We start from the raw sequence: 23114 nt of genomic DNA on the forward strand, positions 1-23114 counted from the left end.
AGTTGCCTTGCAGTTAGAAGAAGACATGCCTTTATCCTGCAAGGGGAAATTCACATTTTCACTCTGTTAGAACAGTTTTTACACACATTACACACAGGCCTGAAAATACAGACACACATGCTCAGGACCTATAGATGCACTAATGAAGAGAAGTCAGAGTGAGGGGGCATCCCATGTCCCAGAGCAGTTAGGGGTTTCAGTACCTTGCTCAAGGGCACCATGGCAGTGCCCAGGAGGTGAACTGGCAACCCAACTCCCTACGGGCTGAGCTACTGCCACCCCACAAGTCTCACATTTATCTGTCGCTGTCTATTTCATTCAAGATGTTTATTGTCACACTGGTTATACAAGTACAAACAAAGGTTATGCCGGGCGGCTCCATTAAAGAAAAACAGTAAGTAGAAATTGTAAGGGACATATTAAAATATAATTAAATAATTAAATAACAAATATAAGAGGCAATGAAGGAAAACAGTGAATATAAAAATACATAATAATAGAATAAAATGAAATAACATAACATAGCATTAAGAAATGTATACACTCAAGGCCTATTTATGAAACAGTGACTATTGCACACAGAATGAATATTGCACAGGGCGTTGAATTATTTTCAATACGTTTGGTAAAGTAGCATTGAGTCATGTATGTCTTAGAAAAAACTGCATCGTCTTTCCTGTAGGCTACCTCTATTACATGCAAGTTTATCTTAAGCATAACGTTGTAGCAAATACGACTCTTCAGTTGTTCCCTGAACGCGACATCAGTGCCCTGCCAGCTAGTGCATGTTGGGTTGCGTGCTGAGCGTTCCATAGCTGGAAAGATGGCGGCCTGTGCGTTACGCCGAGGCTTGCTGAGCACTGTCAGTAAATACAACAAGAAACACACACTTAGAATACTGTCGAGTGTCGCTGACAGCAGCAGCAGCGGGTTTGAGGTGTTCAGACCGCGGATACAATGCCGGGCCTGCGGACTGCCCGGCGGTGTTCAGCAGCGGAGGTTCATGTCCTCACGGTAAGAGACGCAGCCAGTGTCCTCAGACTTTAGCTAAGTAACGTTACAAACTCTTCAAGATGGCACCGTAAAGACATTGGCCATGTTGTTGTTGAGATAGCAGATGCTTCGAGGTTGTTTCTGCCTTATGAGCGCGGTGGGCAAACATGAGCTGACATTTAGTATCCGAAAAAGAGAAAAGTACGGTTGTCCTCTGCTGGCCATTAGCTAGCAGATAACTAGCCAGCATGGATTGAGATCCCTGATTTGACTGCCTTTCTGCAACCTGCTGAGTCAATGCATGTTAAAATCACCCACGGTGGAACTCTTTTCTTTAATTATTTGGCATGTTTTAGAAAGATTGACATTAGTGATGTCACGGGATTTATAATCCGGTAAAACTGCAACAATTTCTAACATAACGTTACTGGTTATCCGTAACAGAGTCTAAATGAGTTCATTGTTTACTGGCGGTGCGTGTTGGGTCAGATTACTTTGAAATACCCTTAGTCAGTTACTGAATACAAATTACAAGGCAGTCTTTCAAGATGAATGTAGGTTTATCTAATCTTCAAAATCAGACATTGCGAATATTGCACTTTACACTAACACATAGACGCACTTTACACTAACACATAGACGTATTTCATTTACATTTTCAATGCAAATGAAATACATTTTTCATATTCAGCATTTACAGTTTGTCAAATCAACCCTTCCAAAAAGAGTACTGACACAAAGTGCAGGTGTACTGTGATCTACAACATGTGGGATGCTGTTTATTTCGTCTGAATTTTTGTAGCTGCTGTTTTTCATAGCATACAGTAGTAGAACATATTCAGAATTGGTATCATGAAACCAAATTTCATGATTTTAAAATGTCCATATTTTAAAGACGTAATTTAAATGTAATCAAGTAATCCTTGTAACTATAATCTAATTACACGTTTTCAAATGTAATCTGGGTTGATTAGGCTATAGTTTCTAAAGTTTTGTAATCTAATTGCGTAATACCTATTACATGTAATCCGTTACTACCCAACACTGTTTACTGGACGTGGACGGATGTTCTTACTTTACTTTTGTCTAATACATTTTGTAGTATTTAATCACTGTTCTAATTTCATAACAAAAAATGGATAGATAACATATGTTTGTCAATGCTGAACTCATGAAATATTGTGTATAGTTAGTAGGGGTGGGCGATATGGACAAAAAATAATATCTCTATTTTTTCAGATTTTGACGATAACTATAATTAGACGATATCCTTTAAAAATGTGTTTTTAAAAGTCAGAGTTACTTAATCACTGATGATAATAATGGGCACAATGTTGAATGAAAACAGTTCTTATTTATTTTCTTTCAAATAATTCTTTAAATTTAAGTATTCAATTAAAAACAATTCAAAGACAAAATACTAATACTATATTAATAATAATTGAACTAGTATAGGAACATTGAACTCTGAGTAAACATTCAGTTGTACACCTCTGCTGTAATGTAAATTGTGCAGCATACAAGCAAGATGAAATCATAACCATAAACAACGGGCTCTGTTCTGCAACATATTGCACACAACCATGTCCTTATTGTAAGCAGTCCTGGAGATGAGACAGGGCAGTGTCAGGCCAGGTTCTGATAGTCCTTCTACTTGGCTGTATAGTCCTTTTGACCGGACTTATGCTGGGATCAGGATTAGTTTATGTGATCTGACTGGCCCAGGTGAGGGAGAGGAGCAGTTCTGTGTGCTTTCTTGATGTTAGAGTATACATGGTCTAGTGTGTTCTTCCCTCTAGTAGCACAATCTACATGCTGGAAAAAAGCTTAAGGACGCCTTGTAAAAGTCCCCTCCAGGTGATCGCGCTGCAGTTTGTTCACTATGGTTAGCAGTGAGCCAAACTTGTGCTAACGTTAGCATCAGGGGCTATGTAGACGGCAGTGTGCTGTTTTCATAGTAAATAAAATGGCCTGTATATTACCGACAGGGCTCTAGGTGTCAGGTGAGACGTGCTGGGCAACGATCCTGCGGTTGGTACTCCATTCATTGTTTACAAAAATGCAGTCCTCCGCTCTGCCTCTGGGGTTATTTTCTCATCCTGCCGGTAGCTAGCTCGGCGTGCCACCTGCCGACAACAACCTGGAGCGGCCTGGAAGGCTCTCGTAACGTGTGCTGTATCATAGTCCTGTACTGATTATTTCAGTGTGGCTGTACTTGTATAAATATACACCGACAGGAGAGCTAGTAGCCGCTGCACAATCGCGTGCCGCCATCTTTGTTGACATGAGTGAATTTGTAGCGTTCCAATCGGTTCAATGTTTTGAAGTGTTTTTTTCTAAGTAATTTAAATACTAATGTCAATTTGCACATCATTAACACAATGACGATATTATTGTAAACGATATATATTGCCCACCCCTAATAGTTAGCCTACTTGCTGCCACTTGAATATCGACTGATTATCACTGAAGTTATGTTAATTCATTTCAGTATTTAATATCAAGGTCATTGATACAGTCTATGCCAGTTTCTTTTGAAAATGCTCCAATCCGCATGCCAAATAACCTCTAGCCATTGGCAGGAGCACAGCCTTTTTATTTACGGTAGTTTGACTTTGTCCCCATCTGCATTCCGTGAAGACCCGCCCTACTCTGCCTCTGATTGGCTAGTAGGAAAAAAAATAACACTGCCTGTGCTTGCTTGGGAGATGATGGCATGCTTAATGCTGAAATGACACACTGATTAGCAAGAACATTTTAAAATGTCTTCATAATAAAAAGGTTGCCTCCTTGTCTATACTCTGGCATGACTCTTAAACCGCCTACACATTATAAGCGATTTGCTCTCTGCGCACTGCTAGGCCAAAGCCGGTCTACGGAAAGCCTTTCCACTCCCTATTCAGCCCATTGTACCGAATTTGTTTGCAGTTCCACTGGGGGTGATCGCGGTCCAGTGCAAAATGAATGGGACTCTATGGAGCTAGACGGCTAAATGTGTCTCTTTTGCCTGATTGTCGTTGAGAAACCTCAGATTTGATTTTAGTTTTTGCAAGTTCAACATGGGTTATAGGTCGAAAGTTGAATGAACGAGTACTTATGTCCTTTTGATTTCTTACAGGGTGAGTCGTTGTAGCCCATAACACGCTAGCATTCTGCTAATGGATGCTGATTGGTCAGTGAAGGTCTGATTACGATCGGAGATCCCGCTTGACGGCATCTGAAACAGAACCTGAATGTCAGAGTGAATATTTTGGCGTGGTCTTTAAAACATTAGCTAACTTCTTTCTAGCATGTGTATTGACCGGTAGAGCCAGGGAGAGCCTTTTAAAAGGCTTTTTAGAACAAAAAAGCCACTTTAAAAAACCAAACACCCAGCAGTGTGTATTTTCTTAGCCTTCCCTTTCGAAGGCAACATTGAAATTACTAGACAAAAAATTATATCCTGAGAAAAGTGGGTTTTGAGGGGTATAGCTCCATAGAGTCCCATTCATTCTGCACTGGCCTGTGAGCGCCCCCTATATGGAACTCTGCTTGAACTGCAACCAGTTCAGAAGCTGGAAGTAACGAGGGAGTGAAACTCCTTCCCTTATTAGAAATTCTTTGGTAGGGCGCAGAGCAAAGCGCAGGTATTCGTCATTAAGGGTGGCAAGGAAGCTATTTCCCGTTGCTAGGTAACGATGATATCATATAGGTCAGCGGCAACTAGGTCAAAGTTGAAATCGTTTTAACTTTGAGCACACCGCAAAGCGGCAAATCCGAGTGGTGAAGCACCTCTTTCCCCATAGGAAATCAATGGAACGGCCAGCGCAGGGCGGTTTTGCCGCCTATCATGTGTAGGTAGGTATTGAAATTGGTATTAATTGACAAGGCATTTTTTGATACTTGATTCTGTGGAGGCAATTCTGTCGGTGCCTAAAAGTATCGAAGTTCGGTACCCAGCCCTAGTTGTTGTGGAATGCTGTTGCTAGCTCTTTCCACAATTAGCACAAGCTCCAATGTTAACCCATGTAATTTTGACTCAGGGTGTTTCATGAATGAAACTTACCTCACACAGCATGACCAAGCAGTTTTTGCTTCCCTAATCCTGGACATATGATTGAGTTTACAGACTTAGTGCTCTAATTATCATGGGGAACTGGTCAGATCAGACAGAAAGCGAGCGGCAGAATGTACTCGTAAAATAAAGCCACTGTGAGAGAAAGTTAAGGTGGGTGAGTGTCCTCTCAGTGATTGGATCAGCAGCAGTGATTCAGCACCAGCTTGTATCTCTCACTTTGGTTTATGTAACCTTTGCATTGTGTAATCATATCTCCTGTCTTATTGCTGTCATTACCATCTCTCCCCCGACATGGTGACAGCTCAGTGGCTTCACTCCAGTACAGGAAGAAAAGAGTGATGTGAAATGTTCCTGTGCTTATTGGCAGGACAAGTTGTTGACCAGGGTTAGCTGTTGGCTCAGGCTGGTTCCAGGGTTTGCAGGGTTGGCTATATTTAGCTCTGATTATCTCCAGCCACACAGTGTATTGACATGTCTCAGCTTGTTGCAGAGGTTGTAACAAAAGAAGAGCCTCCATGTGCTCCATGTGCACATTATGTACAGTGCAGTGAAAACATCAGTACACTCCTGGGAAGTTTTCATCATTTATTGATATCTAATATAGCATTTTCTATTAGAGCAATACATAACTGCAAACTAGTCACTTTTCGGCGAAAATCGCCGCTTTGAATGGGAAAATGTCATCCCAAGTATCTTGTAGATCCGAAGAGTTTTTGTGGGTGTAGGTGTGTGTGGGGGTGTACAATTTATCATAAATGGGAGTTTCAAAACCCTCTGCGGTCTTCTTCACAATAAAACATCTTGGGTGATACAACACAATGTTAGTTCAATGTGAATGCTAATACGGCACCGGTGCCTTAACGACCGTTATCTACCGGACCGAATAGCAACGCGGATTTCGGTGCCACTTAAATGCCTGCACTTCTCTCTGATGAGAGAGGCAACTGAAACATCGCCTCACGTGACGGTAGTTAACACTACACTTGGCAAGAGGTAACATTAGCCTACCGTTAGCTAGCAGCTGGATTAAACAGGTTAAAATGCTGACAGCTAAACGGTGTAAAGGGTGTCTGTATTTCACTGGAGAGGATTCCAACAACAGTCTGTAGCTGCCGTTGTCTAAAAAAACAACACAGACTCAGCCTTGTCTCGCCTCGCCAGCCTCGTGCTGCATTCAAAGTTATTGTAAAATACCCTTTTCCCATCCAGTGGTTGTTTTTGTCGTTTAACAGGAATTTACTTGCGAAATAAGTTAATAAGTTATTATGAGTTATTGTTATTACATTTTTAATAAATCATTTAAATTTGAAAAAAGAGGTGTCACCTTTTTCAGCCCTTCTGAATTTGCAGGTATGTATTTCAAAACAGTAGGGCTGTGCTCGATTGAAGAAATTCTTAGTCGACTAACACTCATTCAATTGTATTGACTAATCGATTAGTTGATTTATTCGACAGATCTGTAAATCTGAGTTTCTCCGCAAAGAGTCGTGCAAAAGCACCACTTTAATTCTTGTTTACCAGAGATGTGCTCGTATGTTTCTTGGAAATAAGTCATTCAGCATGAAAAAAGCATAAAACATGACTAATCGGCTAAAGAAATCCAAACTGACGAAGACCTAAATGATTAGTCGACTAATCGACTAAGAGGGAGCAGCCCTACAAAACGGTGGGTTTGTTCAGGACACCCCCGTCTGTCGCTGGCAATGATTAGTGACGATTCTCTCCGACCAATCAGTAGTCTGCAGGTTTTCACGTCACCTTTTGGTATCGCCTCAGCTCTCTTGGAACCTCGACGGAGGTGAAAAAGTACCAGGGACTTTTTTCATAATGGAAAAACAAAAATGGCGAGGCGAGTCGAGCAGGTACCATGTAATGGAAAACGCCATTACTTGACATCCTATGAATAGACACACAGTAGATACAATGATGCATTCAAGAAATATTGGAAGCTCTTGATTCATTTCAGAAGAAATCCAAGAAGGAAACAGCCATGATCACTCAACACCAAAGATGTTTTGACCGTCTTTTCAACAATGTTCCTTTTATAATTTTTTTATGTTAAATGTATCACGTCTTTGTCTTTGTCGTGCAGTGCACACATCAGGATGCACTAGGGCTTTGACTCCGAACTTCGTTATTCGAATATCATTCGAATATTAAAAAAAATAATGATATTCGAACGAATATTAGCCAACCCCTATTATTCGAACCTGTAATGGGCATTATTTTTTGTAAATGCGTTTGCTTGTAAACGTTGTTTTCAGTTCAGATTCCGAGGCTTTTTCACGCATTTCAAAATGTAACTACACGTCGCGGCGACGCACGTCTCGGCGTGGCTCGTGTAGCGGTGCATTCCCACGATTCTCAAAGAAGGCTGGCGGGCCCAGGGCCAGGCCAGCTCAGCGGCGTCTTTCTCCGTCGGCTCCGCTGTCTCTCCTACCTACCCGCCGCGCACCCTGTCCCTTCTCCCCTTTCTACCTGCTCAGTGCTGCTGCACATGAGGAGAGAGCACAGCGGGCGGGGCTGCTCCTTAGTCACACAACAGAAGAGAGAGGTCACTGTTTCGCGGCCACAGGAGAGAAATACATTGCGTGCTCGCTGGATAATACTGGCGACTCTTTTTTTTATTTTACAGAAAGTCGCTGTCTTTTCTACAGAAAGTCGCCACATTTGTCGCTAGTCGCTTTTGTGAAAAAAAGTCGCTAAGTTGGCAACACCGCCCACACACACTGGCTCGACGCACACACCAGCACACGAGTATAAACATCAGACCACTTACGTAGGCTACGGTGAAAGCTCCGAACTTCCTGTCGAAAGCACACTGTTTAATCCAGGGTCTGACTTAATTTTTTTTTTAAACTGAAGGCATTTAATGGTCAAAATATTATTAATATATATTCGAATATATTCGAATATTAATATACAAACGAACTTCGAATATGATTTTTGGGCAAAAGTCAAAGCCCTAGGATGCACATGCACATACTCATCCTCCCATCAGTTTCATGCTAGTCAGCTGTTTGACAGCACCAGCAAACATCGTGATGCGCCAATAAAGGCGGTAAAGATGACAATTGCGATCAAGGAAACATGGATGAATGGAAAAATGTACAATGGAAAATATTCAATCTGCTTTGCAAATTTTTTGATTGATGATGATTGGCTGTATCGAGATATGGTCTCCCTCTAAATTGATGGATGCCTAACAGTATTCTGACGAATCAATGCAAAACTAAGAAACCCTAAATTATGAAATATAAATTTCTCCTATTATTATTCTTGCACAATACACCCAGGATTAGAAAATAACCTGAAACCACCCTACTGTATAATATTAAATCCCACTGTCCATATATCCACCTCATTAATCCCTACTCTACATCTCTTTTAGGGTGGTTGTGTGTTGTTTTGTTGTGTTTTTTTTTTGTGTGTGTGTGTTTGTGTGTGTGTGTGTGTGTGTGTGTTTTTTTGTGTGTTGTGTGTGTGTGTTTTGTGTGTGTGTGTGTGTGTGTGTGGCGGCTGCAGGCGAGGACTTGGAGATTAGGTCGAATGATATTCCTTGTTGACATCTGACAAGTCGAGGTGTTTTATTCAATCTTCTCAACATTGTGATTGAGATTACAATTGAAAGGGATCAGAGAAGCTGAAGGGAGGCATCAGGACTTTCCCTGTAGGGATAAATGTATATAGTCTCCATAGAAGGGAAAATCCTGAAGCCTCTTCTCTTCACAACTGGGAATTCCTGTCGAGGCTCCTCAGGGACTTATGCACGGTTTGTTGGTAGGATGTTGTTTTGTTTTCCATCCCTGTGTTTTGTAGACCTATATGTTAGTTTGTGGTCATATGTTGGTCTTACATACACAATATATCTGCAGCCACTATGAGTCTACACACACACACACACACACACACACACACACACACACACACACACACACACACACACACACACACACACACTGGGTCTAGTGTGTAATGGTGTTGCCTGTATTTGGCAGGAGCAGGCCTGAAGGGAAGATTTTGGAGACAGTGGGAGTGTTTGAGGCTGTGAAGCAGCACGGCAAATATGAAACGGGACAGGTAAGTCACTTTCAGTCACCACACACACACACAAAAACACACACACACACACACACACACACACACACACACAGATGGGCTGGTCTACCTCCGAGGGGCCTTCTCTCTCATTAGAAAATCCTTAAGGTCAATATTAAGACTTATTTTATAATATTACTGTTCTGTCCTGCGTTATCTGGTCTGTTTTTTAAGTTTTGATAAATCAGTAACTTTGTATTGTTATGATAGCACATTTGCGGGATCTTGTCAACTGACTGTAATCCAATCTAATTCATGCTTTATTAAACCTGCAGATATAATCTCACAGCAACTCATCCAGTTTCTACTTGTTGTTGTTGTTGTTTTGCTCTCCTCAGCTGTTTCTCCACAGTGTGTTTGGCTACAGAGGCATTGTCTTGTTTCCCTGGCACGCCCGACTTTATGACAGAGACATCACCCCTCCCATGGCTGAAAGGTAAACCTCCATCTCTGGCTGCAGACTGCACTAAACAGACCCTTGTTGGCTTTATTTAGTGGGTAAGACTTGTATAACTGAGATCCTTTTGTCTTTTATTTCCTTCCTTCAGCAAACCTGAGCCTGCAGGAGCCCATGGCTCCAAGGAGGTGAAGGGGAAGACTCACACCTACTACCAAGTCCTGATTGACACTAGGGACTGTCCTCACATAGTAAGTCACTATTAGGGCTGTCAACGGATATTATAAATTTGAATATATATATATATATATATATATATATATATATATATATATATATATATATATATTCGAATAGTAAACAAACATGCGTTCGAATATGAAAATGTATATTCGAATGTTATTAGAGTAAATTAAAAAAAGGGCACTACCGTGGCTATCTGCCTCGCGATCGTTTGTGAGCCTGGGCTGCTGTGAACGTTCAGTTTCCTGTCTGATTGAACCGGTCGGGAAGAGCAAGGTTGCCGTTACCGGAAGTAAACAAACAACCACGGCACAAAGACACTTAACGTAAATCTTCAACTGCAGACACACCAGAAAATAACGTTGGACAAATTCATGGAACAGCAAGAGATTCGGTTGCTAACCAAATTACGAACGACTGCGTGACGGCGGTGTATTGCGCTGCTTGTCCTGTCTCCTGCACGCTCCAGAGAGGGGGAGAGAAAGAGAGAGGACTAATGATAAGCAAGTATTTGTCGCCCGTTGTATTGGTTTGCCCTCTTATGGACATAACGCGCAAAAATAGATATTTTAATATATTCGAACCTCTGTGGTTTTTTAGAATGAATATTGGAACGTTATTTTTTGACAGCCCTGGTCACTATACAGTATGGTTTTACTTTAGGACCACCAAATACTACCTTATTTATTTATTTATTTATTTATAGCTTTTATTTTGAACATGTAAATACAATACAACATCCAAAGAAAATAGTAATGTAAAAAAAAGAAGTTAAAAAAAATAAAACTCCATAATTTCTTGTACTTAAAGACCTCTATTTACACATTCAAAAAGGAGTAGGAAGAAGTAAAACTTATGTACTCCTACCCCTTTATACCCTTTCTTTCCTATTAAATGTGTTATACTAATAATATAATATAATAATGTTATAATAATAAGTCAACAGAGATAAGAAAATTGTAATTAATGGAAATTCATATATTTACCTATAAACAATAATTATACACATACTACACATTGTTCAATGTATGCCCAAATTATTAATTAATTGCACTGTATTTATCTGTACCTCTGGAATATAGTTTCTTTGAACATATTTTTAAATTGGAATATGTTTGGACATTGCTTTAATTCATTACTTAGTGTGTTCCACAATTTAGTGCCGCTGACAGATAGACAGAAACGTTTCCTTGTAGTGCGAAAACTGGGAATCTTAAAATTTGACTTTCCCCTCAAGTCATAGCCCCCCTCTCTTTCAGAAAATATTTTCTGTATGTTGCCAGGCAATAAATTGTTTCTCGCTTTGAACATGACTACACCTTTCTGAAATTCAACTAGGTCACGTAATTTTAATGCTTTAGACTGTAAAAACCTTACATTTCATAGAGAGCCTTTGGAGTCCAGGCAGGCAGGCAGGCAGGCAAGCAACTTGAGATGTGTTGAATATTGTGTTAGAGCTTAATAACAGATATTGTTTTTGTTTTTCTTGTACAAACCATATGAAAGTTGGTCAGCAAGTCCCCAGTCCAGATCTCACACGCTAATCCTCTGTCCCTCATGGTAAACAGTTAACAGTAAGCCATAATCAAGTTGCCAAAAAAGGAAATATGAATAATAAGCACATTGTTCACAAACATCCTATCGATGAAATTCCTAGTGTCCTAGTTGTTACTCTCTCTCTCTTAAACAGACCTGTGGGACAGATATTTGTTACGTCAGTACGTGACTGGTCATTGGGTTAATACCTTTTAATGTACTGTACCTTTACTTACACTGAGCACACTTGTAGACACCCTGTACACGTACATTTTGATTGTCTGGACGTGCAATGAGTGAAGATGGTATTAGGGAGACAAAGCCACCACTTAGTGTCTGAGGCAGCAGTTGTGTGACTGTTGGTTTGTGTTGCCTTTTACAGTCTCAGAGATCCCAGACAGAGGCAGTGACGTTTCTGGCCAACCATGATGACAGCAGAGCCCTGTACGCTATCCCAGGTATGGACGCGAGACTTCATTGATACGTTACTGTCAAGTCAACTTTGTCCATTCTGCAATATGTGCTAGACGTAGAGAGCAATTGAAAATATGTTTCTCTCCGACCCACGGTGCAATAAGGACATGTACAATAAGTATAATAAAAATAAAAAAGATAAGAAATGTATACAAATAAGATAAAGAAAGATAAGTTACATATACAATTAAAAAGATAAGTAATATGTACAATACAGTAATACATTCTAAATAGTGCAAATGTAAGGCAAAATTAAACTGTACAGAAAACTAAAGATAAAGATATTGAAATGTGCAATATAAAAGGAAGTGTTCCTGAATGTCTTTATTATAAAGTGGCGGTGCTGATCCTGATGGGGGTGGGGGTTCCGAGTCCAGAGTTCTTGGCTTCCTCTCGCACCGCTTTTGGCGTCTCCTCTCCGGGGAGCCGGCCAGCAAAGTGGTCTGAGTTCCTGGAGCTCGTGTCTCAGTCTGTCAACGTAATGTTGGTAACGTTCGTAGGCCAGCATAAACTGGCGGCTGTACTTGTATTCGGCCGTGGAAAAACACAAAGAAAAGTCAAAAGAAGAGTTAGAAATAAAAGAAAACGCCGCGCTATCGGGACAGAGAGGGGCCGCTGCGTCCATACGCACCGCCATCTTGAACTACTGACATGTTGGCCACATAATACTACATACTTATCATTGGTGGACCCTGTATATCCCATTTCTAACAGGCTCTTTTATGATAAATGAAAAAAGATGGAAGATACTTCCACCCTACTCAGGATATGGTCCAGCTTAGCACCTCATTCCACTTCAGGATTGTTTGACCGGAGTTCAGCAGAGCTGAGTTTGATCCTAGTCACCATTTCAGCTCCCACAGTATAAAACATTTGATGTGGTCTAAATTGTTCTGTCTCATCCCCATGTGACCGTGTGTCTGTTTCTTTCCTTCAGGTCTGGACTATGTGAGCCACGAAGACATCCTGCCCTATAACTCTGCAGAGCAGATCCCCATCCAGCACGAGCTGTTTGAGCGCTTCCTCACGTTCAACCCTGCCAAATGTAAACGCTCTTCTACAGTGTTCTTCAGCTTTCAACATCATTCTGAACACAAACCTTTTACAGTGCCTTATAGTGGACTACGCACAACAGCAAGCATGCTTGGTTTTGCGTACAGTAAAGGCAATGACTCTGTGTTACCTTATATGCCAGAAATCTATATGCATTTGCCTGTTTTTTTCTGAAAATTTGATAAAAATAATGCCTATTATGCTTGAGTAAATGAAGCCCTAATTAACAAAACTGCCTAAATTTTTTTTTATATTTAAATACTACCGTTAAAATCATTGACAGTCCGGTACAGCCCGACTCTGGGCAGTAAAATTGAGATTAGTGCTCCTATTCAAGTTTATGTTCTGCTTGTTCAACAGTTGTCTGGTAAACTGGTCATAAACACACTTAGAGAAGATTTGAATTGCTATTTTTTTCTCAATTCTTATTATTTTATTACTGGTGGTCCTTTGGGGCTGGCTAAAACCTCTTTGGGGGTGCCAGTAGGAAAAACCCTGGTTTTATAAGTCATAAATAATACATCTCTGTAAAGATGACATCATGTAGATTGTCCATGCAGTTGATGTAAGTTTAGGTGTTATTCATTTCTGTATTTTCACAGTGATTAATAGCTGTGGTGGTTGGTTGTGTAGTTGAATGTTTTAGATGTTGTCTTTTATAAGCCAATGTTACCATCCACCAGGTTCATAAAAGAATGTATTTCCCTGATATACAAGTTGTATGTAATTTCACCTTTAGGTTAAGATTTGACCTTTTGAATTTAACCAGTGACATTGTCAAAGTAACTAAAACAATTATTTAAATTATTTACTAAATATTAGTGTGCTTTGTCCTTCTCTGTAGCTCCTCCGTTTACAGCCAGAGACACCCTGAAGGCGTGGCAGGAGAAGAACCACCCCTGGCTGGAGCTCTCCGACGTCCACAGGGAGACCACCGAGAACATCCGAGTCACTGTCATCCCCTTCTACATGGGCATGAGGGTAAATGACCAGTGCAACTCTTGCATGCATAAAAACAGCATAAAACTTCAGAAATATGGAGTGGTTGCTACAATTCTTCTTTAAACACAGCCTGTAGCCCCACCAACTTGAAGCTTATCTACATTGCATAGATGTCATTTTGGGTCTGCCAAGCGAGAGTCTGGCCTTCGGGCTTCTCGTGGCCTTTTCCTGTTTCAGTTGGTTCGGTAAATGCTAATGGGAATTATTTCTTGTTCTCAGGAGGCCCAGAACTCCCATGTTTATTGGGTGAGTATCAGAATTTTTCTTATCTGTGGGGAACATCACGTTGAGTGGTCCACATGGACAGTCACTGTGGGAAATGAACACCAGCTACAAGCCAGGCACTGGTATATTTCCTAGTGACTATTAGCCTTTGCCTGTGCCAGCAGACTCGGTGTAGTAACATGTTTGTATGCGTTGTCTTTCTGCAGTGGCGGTACTGTATCCGTCTGGAAAACATGGGCAACGAGGTGGTTCAGCTGAGAGAGAGGCACTGGAGGATCTTCAGCCTGTCAGGAACCCTGGAGACGGTCCGAGGACGCGGAGTCGTAGGCAGAGTTAGTACACCACACACCGGTCACGCAGTCTCCAAGATCTTGACCATCTGGAGATGGTGTCCGTTCACCTTTATTTTTTTTACAGCAGCTTCTTCCTGCATCAACGCCACACTAAGCAATCAACCATATTTACTATGCGTTCTGTCTGGTTTGAGTATACTTTATTTTGCCATTTTTTTTTTTCAGTGTGAACATACTACATACTTAAAACCTGCTGAATCAGTATGTAGTCTGGATTTAGGATACAGCAGTAGTTTATATCTTGCTCCAATCAGCTGCGTTGTAGACATTACTTGTGTAGCTCTACATATATAGCCTACCGTATACACAAATTACACTATATACACAGTATACTATATTAGTGCACCTTGAAACACACATATTTTGTGTCACCTTGTCACATTGTACTTGTCTTTGTGTGCTGTCACAGGAGCCAGTGTTGTCTAAAGAACAGCCAGCCTTTCAGTACAGCAGCCATGTGTCTCTACAAGCCCCCAGTGGTCATATGTGGTGAGTTTACTGTTACACAGATAACATCACTGGTACATATTCTACTATTTAGTACATCCTCCAAAGGCTCAACATATTACACATACAATATACAATATTATACTCTTTCTATTATTTGTGTTTAGGGGGACGTTTCGTATTGAAAGGACTGATGGCTCCCACTTTGATGTTCGCATTCCTCCTTTCTCCCTGGAGAGCAACAAAGATGACAAAGCGCCCCCCGCTGGCTACACGTTTTAAATGAGAGTAGTCACCTTCCCCTATAACATTGCCTCAGCCTTGAGCATAGGACTAGCCCTCCATGTTGTGTTTGAAGAGACTTGCACAGTCAAGTGGAAGGCCACTGGGAGTCAGGGAGGAGAGTCAGTGTTGCCATGCTGAGCTGGACATGTTGTGCTTTCAATAGCTGAAATATTGAGGCAGGTTGTTTTAAAGTGGAAGAATTTCCTGCTGAGCTCTGCAGTCATGAAAAGAGCAACAACTCCAGCTGAGCTTCATACTGAGGCCTCAGTTGGATACCTCAAGTCAACATGTAAGACAACAGTTAAACTACATGTTAGAAACTCCTTGATATTCTTGTTTTGAATTTATGAAAACGTGACGCATGACTTTTGTCCTGGACCCTATTTTCCTTTCATGTTTTAATTATAATTATTACAGTTTACTTATGTCAGACCTCTGTGGGCCACTTACGAGAGGGAAATCCGATTGAAATCTGGGCCAGTTATAGTGCTGAAGTTATTGTTTTACAACATTGAAGTACAGTGGATGGAATTAGGGTATGTTTGACACTGATCAAAGACTCTTTAATGTCAAAATGAAATCAAATCTCTACAAATGATTCTCAGTAAAAATATATATAACAATATTTTTTTATATTCACCTTTGTGTCATTTAGCAGCAGTTATAGCCTTCTACAGTCTGTCGAAAGGTCTATTAGCTTTACACATCTTAGTATACAGTCTCAGGTCTCTTGGCGGTCTCCCTCAGCTCCCTTCTCACATGGGAAATGCAGATTTTGAGGATGGCTTACCCTATGCAGATTTATAGCTGCGCCATATTCTTTACGTTTTTGTATGACTGACTCAGCTCAGTGTCTCAGAATTTTTTTTTTTTTTTTTTTTTTTTTTTTTTTTTTTAAGATTTTTTTTTTTTTTTTGATTTTTTTTTTAAATTTAATTTTGTGTGGTGTTTAGAGTTGTTTTGTCTTCATGATGCCATTACTGCCAGGAAAGAGAGAAAAGAAACAGCCATCGAACCTTGCAGATATAGATGTATTTAACCCTAAAAGCACTTCACAAGTCACATCTTGACTACATACTGATCTCCATTCAAAGGGTAGTGTGACTTATAAAAAGGGTTAGCTGCTCCAGTTATAATTTAGGTGTGACACTGTAAAGGGAGTGAATACTGACACCATCAAATAGTTTTGTAATTGCATTTTTTAAGAGATCTTGTTCCCCTTTGACAATTAATGTCCTATTCTCTTGATCAGTGCTTCATTAACTTGTAATTCCATCCACTGTGATTTAATGTTAATAAAGATCAAAGGAAGTCCAGGGGGCCTGAATACTTTTCATATGCAGTGAACTGTATGTGTTGACAGCCCAAAAAAATTATGGGAGTTGGGTCTTAAATATCTTTGAATAACAAATGCAGTCCACAATAAAGTAATTAAACAAAGCCCTTGGCAGCCATTGTTGGGGCTGAGAGGAGTGTGTGTAATTCTCTGCTCTCTGTTAAAAAACAGAATTAAGTCTTTATCCTGTACACACGCTGGATGTTGTTTGTTAAGGCTGACTTTGCAAGCTCTGTGAAAAGAAAAGTTATGAGCCTCTAGTAAAGTGAGGAAAAGAAAACATCTTTGTTTAATAAGTGATTTGAAGAATCCATGAAATACTACTGTAAATAGAGATGTAATTAAAGGCAAAAACAAATAAATAATACCTTTTGAAAAGTACATCTTGACGTTTCTTGTGTAAGATTTCTATTTAATTCATGTAGCTGTCGGTCTAGAATATAAGTAAAAAAGGACTGTATATCTACTTCATATACTGTAGCCTACTACAGCTAGAGTGTGTGTGTGTGTGTGTGTGTGTGTGTGTGTGTGTGTGTGTGTGTGTGTGTGTGTGTGTGTGTGTGTGTGTGTGTGTGTGTGTGTGTGTGTGTGTGTGTGTGTGTGTGTGTGTGTGTGTGTGTGTGTGTGCGCGCGCCACATTATTAGTTTATGAATTCCAAACAGTCACCACCAGAGGTCAGTGCAATCCTTTCCTTGATCCCTGGCTACTAATAGAGCACTGGATGATGGATCACATTCACTCCATTGAATGCTGATTACATGGAAATAACTCAAGATTATCTCATATCACATCAAAATGGACTCGTCCATATTTGTTTCAATGTAACTGGAAATTAAAATGTTCACTTTCACTTGATGGTCAGGTAAACTACATCTATCCATTACTTTATCCTAATTAATGTTAGTTATGGAAATGAATAGATAGTGTTCCTTGTTTCTTCCATGCATTAACCAAACTCGATAGGAAAATCTGCCTATTTAAAAGAAATGTTTTGTACAAAGACTCAAGGCCATTTATAAATTACTACATTGATTCTAGTTTTCTATGCGGTAAAATCCATTGCACAGTAGCCTATAGTGCTGTGCCTATTTGAATAAGAACTGTTGAGGTCGGGTTGTAGCCTCGCGGTTATGTGACCTTCAGCCAACATAAACCAATTAGTTTATATTGAAGATTTATTTTTTAAATAATATGCTAGCCTACTTTGACAACTAGCTATAGCCTATGCCGATTTTACTTGAAGACCATAACGGTTTTTAAAAGGTAGGCTATGAGTCATATTGACCAGATGTAGACCTATGGGCCTACATGTGTGGAAAGCAGCACCGCGACATTAAACAGACCCGTCCATTTCATGGAGACTGGTGCATCGCCTTCCCAGAGAAGACGAAGTGTCGTGTCTAAGAAACTGCAAACTTGAGGGCTCGTGCTGCTCCCGCACTGCACCCCCTTTCTCTCTCTCTCTCTCTCTCTCTCTCTCTCTCTCTCTCTCTCTCTCTCTCTCTCTCTCTCTCTCTCTCTCTCTCCTGGACTTGTGCTCACGTGCACTCGCTGCGCGCCCTCTTCCAGTTGAACAGAGGGTGTAATACATAATTCAGTCCCAGCCAGGGAACACCTCAGTGTCTCTCTCTTTTCCTGTCAAGCCGCGGAGCTGCAGCCTCTACACAGCCCGTGGACCGAGACGCAGATGCGGCTGCTTCCTGCTCCGGGAGCGGATAGGGAATCAACCTTGGAGAAGGACGAATGCGGGGGTTAGTTTCAGCGTATGCATGACTTCCAGCGGCGGAGGAAGGACGGGGCAGACAGTCGGTGGGGAGACGTAAACATTGCCATGCCCTGCTTCATGCACCACCTCCTCCTCCTCCGATTCGTTTCCTCCTATGGGGGCTCTGTTTTAGAGGAGAACCGCAGAGGAGAGTAAGAAAATGACGCCGTTGTCGAAGGTAAATATGTTGGAGATGTGGTGAAGTTGTGTTTGGGATAGGAGGCTGCCGCGGGCCACGATCTGCACTGTAGCCTACAGCATCCTGACTTTGCTGTGTCCGTGTTTTCCGGCCAAATGCCGCAGGCAGCATCATCCGTGCTGAGCTTCACTCTCTGGGATTAACAAGTTCTCAGAAGCTAAAAACTAGTGGTTCAACTTCTTTTTTGGAGTATTATTTTGTAGGCTATTGGGCAATTCCCTCCTCTGTGTAACTGGGTGATAATGAACATTTTTTTATGAGGAGTTTGGAATGGTATTGCTCACAGTGCTTCACATATCAGCCCCAAACTGGAGGCTTTAAGAAAGATGTGATCAGCTGCAGACTTTGTGATTAGCAAAACATCTCAAACATTAATCAGGCCGGCCTCTGCATGACTGCTTGGTGGGACCAGTCTTGTAATTATCACAGTTCACATTAACTCAGTCTCAGCACCATGGGTGCCAAGCAGACCAAAGGCCATGAGCCTGGAGGAGCCAGCCCTCAGCACGGCTGGAAACGAACGCCCACCAAGGAGCGGGGCGACATCTTGGCTTCCCTCATGGTGAAGTCAGGGGACCGGCTGAGCCGTGGCGGGACGCCGCCGCCCTACCAGCGCCGCATTGGCATGATCCAGGATATGATGCTGATGGCCAAGCAGGGCAAGCAGGACGAGGCCACAGAGATGCTCAAGACACTCCGACAGGTAGCAGCTCTATGTGTGTTTGTGTGTGTGTAAATGACTGTATGTTGAAGAGTAAGTAAAGCTCTCAGGGGTCACAAGTTCACATTTCTAGTACAAGACCACAACATCCCTGATTGATTTCTTTCTTTTTCCTGCCTCTATTCATTTCTTTCTGTGTAAGCATGTCGTTTGATGCCATCACTGATGCTGAAACAGAAGCCAGGCTCAGACTGACTGTTGACACACTGACTAAACTAATTCAGATTGACTGCGCACATTGCTGATGAATTGTTCGCCTCTCTGCCTGTATGACTGAACACGCGCCCCTGGCTGGCGGCTGGCTGGCTGGCTGGCTGGATGGACCTGTTGTGCTCAGCCAGGCTCTGCTGCACTGGTACAGTGTGGAGATTGCTATGATTTATAACCTCACTATGTCTTTCAAGACATTTGCAGCACTTGGCTGACTGACTGACTGGCTGGCTGCTGCTGCTGCTGCTGCTGCTGTTGTTGTTTCTACAGAGAGAAGGTAAAGCCCAGCAGCAGACTGAAAGAACCTGTTGTGGTTAGAAACAAAAGAGAAGCAAGAACATGAAAATGCCACCAGTTGAATTAGAAGATTTGTCGAGCTGTAAAGAAAGGGAGGATCTGCGTGTAAAAGGAGTAATACATGTTTATCGTGGAAATGCAGAGAGAGTAGAATAGATAGTGAAGGGAGAAACCAATTTATACGCTCTCATCCCTGTAGACAGCCCTGCACACAATCCATATGCTGCTCACTGTTTATCTCCCTATGACTCAACCACAGGGAGTCTCCCGCTTCTACAGAACCAGCTTTTATAGTTTATTGTTTGGGCTTTGGAGATTTTCATCAGCTAGAGGAGCTAAGCAAACAGGCTTAAAGACGAAGGACACCTCTCCATCCTTTACCATCTCCGACACTGCTCTATTAAGCTATGATGAGAGGAGGAGAATCACAGCCTGACTGTGAAGGCAGAACAACGCAGCAGTGTGGTTATAGAGTCATTCCCAGTAAGCTCTGATTCTGAGGTTTTGGCAGCGATAGCAAAATATCCCTTTTTTGATACCATAGTTTTAGAAATATACTTGTTTTTCCATAAAGCCCTCATGTCACCAGAAATTTGAAGCCAGTTTTCAGTGCTGTGGATACATTTGGTTTGTTACTGAGTACTGAGGTGCGATACCCATCAACATATACCAGTAGTATAAGTGTACTTAAAAACAAGATGACTCGTTTGATCAAGTTTTTTCCACTCAACAGAATGAGCTACATTGTTTTTACATGCGATTGCCCATTTTGATAGATATTTCCCACTTGACAGAATAAGCTGCTGCACTTAAAGGGGAACTACGCCCATTTTCAAAAAATTCATTCATGGTAATCCTATGGTCTGAGACAGTCCAAAAGTATTAGTACACATACAAATCTTCTAAATCCAAAAACTAGAGTGATACAACTCAAATATGTGATGTCATCAAATATAAATTGTGGAACTGCTCCATAGACAATAGCTGAATTCTGGGAGTCCAATATAATTAGAATGGTAAAAAAATCAAATACTAATCGAATGCTGAAATTACTATTCTAATGTGTATTTTTTATGAATGGGTTGGCTAAAGTTAGCGTACCCCACATGTGAAAACCAATTGCTTTTGCCAAGTGTGATGAACAATAAAGTTATCGGGAGTGAGAAACACAAGGCATTGTGAGATCTTAGGGCACGGAGCTATGATAGAGAGACTGAGTAGTAGGAAGGAATGACAGGCTCAGGCTGGGAATAAAAAAAGGATGGAAAATACCGTTTTTACATTGAATAAAAATTTACATCCACAAGTCCAAATGCTTATGTTATCATCTACCATTAATTAGCTTGTTCTTGTTTCCTAACTGAGTCAGCTGAGAGCTTCATGGAGACAGCTCATGTTAATGTTAGCTTCCCTTCAGCTGTCAGTCAGCTTTGACTTCATATATTAAATGAAATCTGTAGGAGGAGTTCGCCAAAGTACAACCCCTGAAAATAGTCAAAATCGTCCATAATCTGAAAATGTATTTCAATACAGCGGACCTGCTGTTGGGTTTAGGGGGGTTGGTCCATGAGGCTTTTTTGTTTTTTTCTGGATATGGTACATATTTCATACCTCAACGTGAAAGTTAAAGCAGGGGGCTTTACCTTTTGAAAACTGATAGGGGGCCCAAGCCCGAGACCCATATCAGATCTCCATTTTCACCAAGTCTTATGTATCAACAGTATGTATAGTGTGGTCTAGACCTACTCTATCTGTAAAGTGTCTTGAGATAACTGTTGTTATGATTTGATACTATAAATACAATTTTATTCAATAAAAATAATAAATTAAGAAAACTTCAAAAATCAGTTTCCCATGCAATGTCTATGGAGCAGCTCCAGACTTTGTACTTGATGACATCACAAATTTGGGACTTACTTATATGGTTTTTGGCTTTGAGAGAGAGTAGCTTAAATTAGGTGGTGTTCCCCTTTTAAAAATAACTTATTCTAGTGGTTGCTCATCTGAAGAAAGACACTTATAAAGTCAGTTTCAGGTGTCTTTAATTCATCTGGCCTCATTGTAACATATTTAGGCATTATTTGCAAACAGCCACTCTCAAATTGGACCTCCATTATGGCACCAGATAGAGCTGCTGGGAGATTTGTATTAAACTATTAAGCACTTAGGGGACAAATTATCCTGTCATTAAGAGACGTACACAATTTACAAAGTTAAGATCTTTCCGTATCTCATTAGTGCATCCATTCTTCATATGATTAAATTTACACTGTTGTTTAAGCACCAAACCGTGTTGCTTGTGATGTAGCATCAACAGAAAGTTTAATGTTTGAGTCTGTAAACAGCAGTCCACATGGGAAACGTCCCCAAGCACAATGCTTTCTAACTGGGTCAAAGTTAATGATTTCGAGAGACACTATATTTCAGATTGAAGGAAAAACAACAGGTTTTCATGATTGGAAGAGCTCCAGTGACATAACCATCAGTCAAATTTGGCTTCATATCCTGGGGGCTTTTATGCTCTGGTAGAACAATACATGACGGACAGATCACACGATGAATTGGATAAAGACAATTACTGAGGAAAGCAGAGAGGGAAAAAAAAACACCATGAGGGTAAAACTGCAACAGACACTGATGAAGAAAAAAAAAAGAGGAAGCAGTGGCGAGTGATTTCATAGACATTAGAAGATACTCCGAAGAAAAAGAGAGGAGAGCTTGTTTACGAGGAGAGTCTCTCTTTGCTGGTTACCAGGTTTTTCCTCCATGTTGCCCTGAAACCATGGCGATGGCCAGAGGGCTCAGACTAAATAGACATTGATTAATCAAGCGGTGGGCTCTGATAGGAGCTAATGAGGAGCCCACCTTCTTATTCGCAACCATTCAATTAACTTGACACCGAAGCTAGCATCTCTTCACCACTTCCACCTGGGCTGCCTCAAAGCTGATCGCTAAACTACAACCAACAGCGTCAGTGGAAACCTCCACAGGCTCTAAATGTGTCCTCAGTGGTTTCCTCGGCAGTCTCTTATTTTGTGTGTAGTGTGTGGGATTGTTAACACATCTTATGGTATGTGACTAGTGTTTTGTCATAATGAGAGGCTTAATGTTGTGTTGTGGTCGCCATTAATATTTTAAGACCTAAGCTGCAAGCCATGATGAGGATATGGTCAACAGAATATATTAATTTTGCATGAGTTTTATTTTCCTCCCATTGTTATTTTTGCCCATTATCTTTGGGCAGCTGTTTTCAAGCTCAAAAACACCATAGAGAGCCGAAGTCACGCCCTTCTACTTCTGGTCCATGGGACATATCTTTCGAAAAAAATATGAACGGTAGTGAACAGGGAGCAAAATTACGAATCCCACTATGGCCACGCCAAGCCCCGCCCTGCGAAGCAGCTCGATTGGTTGGGGTTAGG

At 41.1% G+C, this 23114-nt stretch overlaps 2 protein-coding genes across 3 annotated transcripts in view; both read left to right on the plus strand.

Moving 5' to 3' along the window:
- Positions 1-772: 772 nt before the first annotated feature.
- On the plus strand, positions 773-16020 carry poldip2 (polymerase (DNA-directed), delta interacting protein 2). 2 transcript variants are annotated; one of them, XM_039826397.1, is made up of 11 exons: positions 773-1014; positions 9049-9130; positions 9487-9584; positions 9697-9796; positions 11707-11782; positions 12736-12843; positions 13696-13832; positions 14073-14099; positions 14285-14410; positions 14841-14920; positions 15046-16020. In XM_039826397.1, the coding sequence occupies exons 1-11, from the start codon at positions 824-826 to the stop codon at positions 15158-15160; spliced, it is 1140 nt and encodes a 379-aa protein (XP_039682331.1). In that variant the 5' UTR covers positions 773-823; the 3' UTR covers positions 15161-16020. The 2 variants fall into 2 exon arrangements, with proteins under 2 accessions (XP_039682331.1, XP_039682338.1); XM_039826404.1 differs by having other exon boundaries at positions 774-1014; positions 9055-9130.
- A 2036-nt stretch (positions 16021-18056) lies between these two features.
- Positions 18057-23114, plus strand: part of lrrc75a (leucine rich repeat containing 75A) — a 49130-nt gene continuing 44072 nt past the window's right edge. Inside the window, exon 1 of the mRNA XM_039826416.1 lies at positions 18057-19167. Coding sequence (XP_039682350.1) covers positions 18919-19167 — 249 coding nt within the window. The 5' untranslated portion in view covers positions 18057-18918. The remainder of the gene's footprint in view (positions 19168-23114) is intronic.

The sequence above is a fragment of the Perca fluviatilis genome, chromosome 2 (genome assembly GCF_010015445.1).
Source record: "Perca fluviatilis chromosome 2, GENO_Pfluv_1.0, whole genome shotgun sequence".
NCBI classification, from domain to species: domain Eukaryota; kingdom Metazoa; phylum Chordata; class Actinopteri; order Perciformes; family Percidae; genus Perca; species Perca fluviatilis.

Coding starts and splice junctions, on each gene's coding strand:
- poldip2 (XM_039826397.1), top strand. CDS start 824: ATGGCGGCCTGTGCGTTACGCCGAGGCTTGCTGAGCACTGTCAGTAAA. Junction 11,783..12,735: donor AGCCCTGTACGCTATCCCAG/GTATGGACGCGA, acceptor TCTTTCCTTCAG/GTCTGGACTATGTGAGCCAC. Junction 14,100..14,284: donor AGAACTCCCATGTTTATTGG/GTGAGTATCAGA, acceptor GTCTTTCTGCAG/TGGCGGTACTGTATCCGTCT.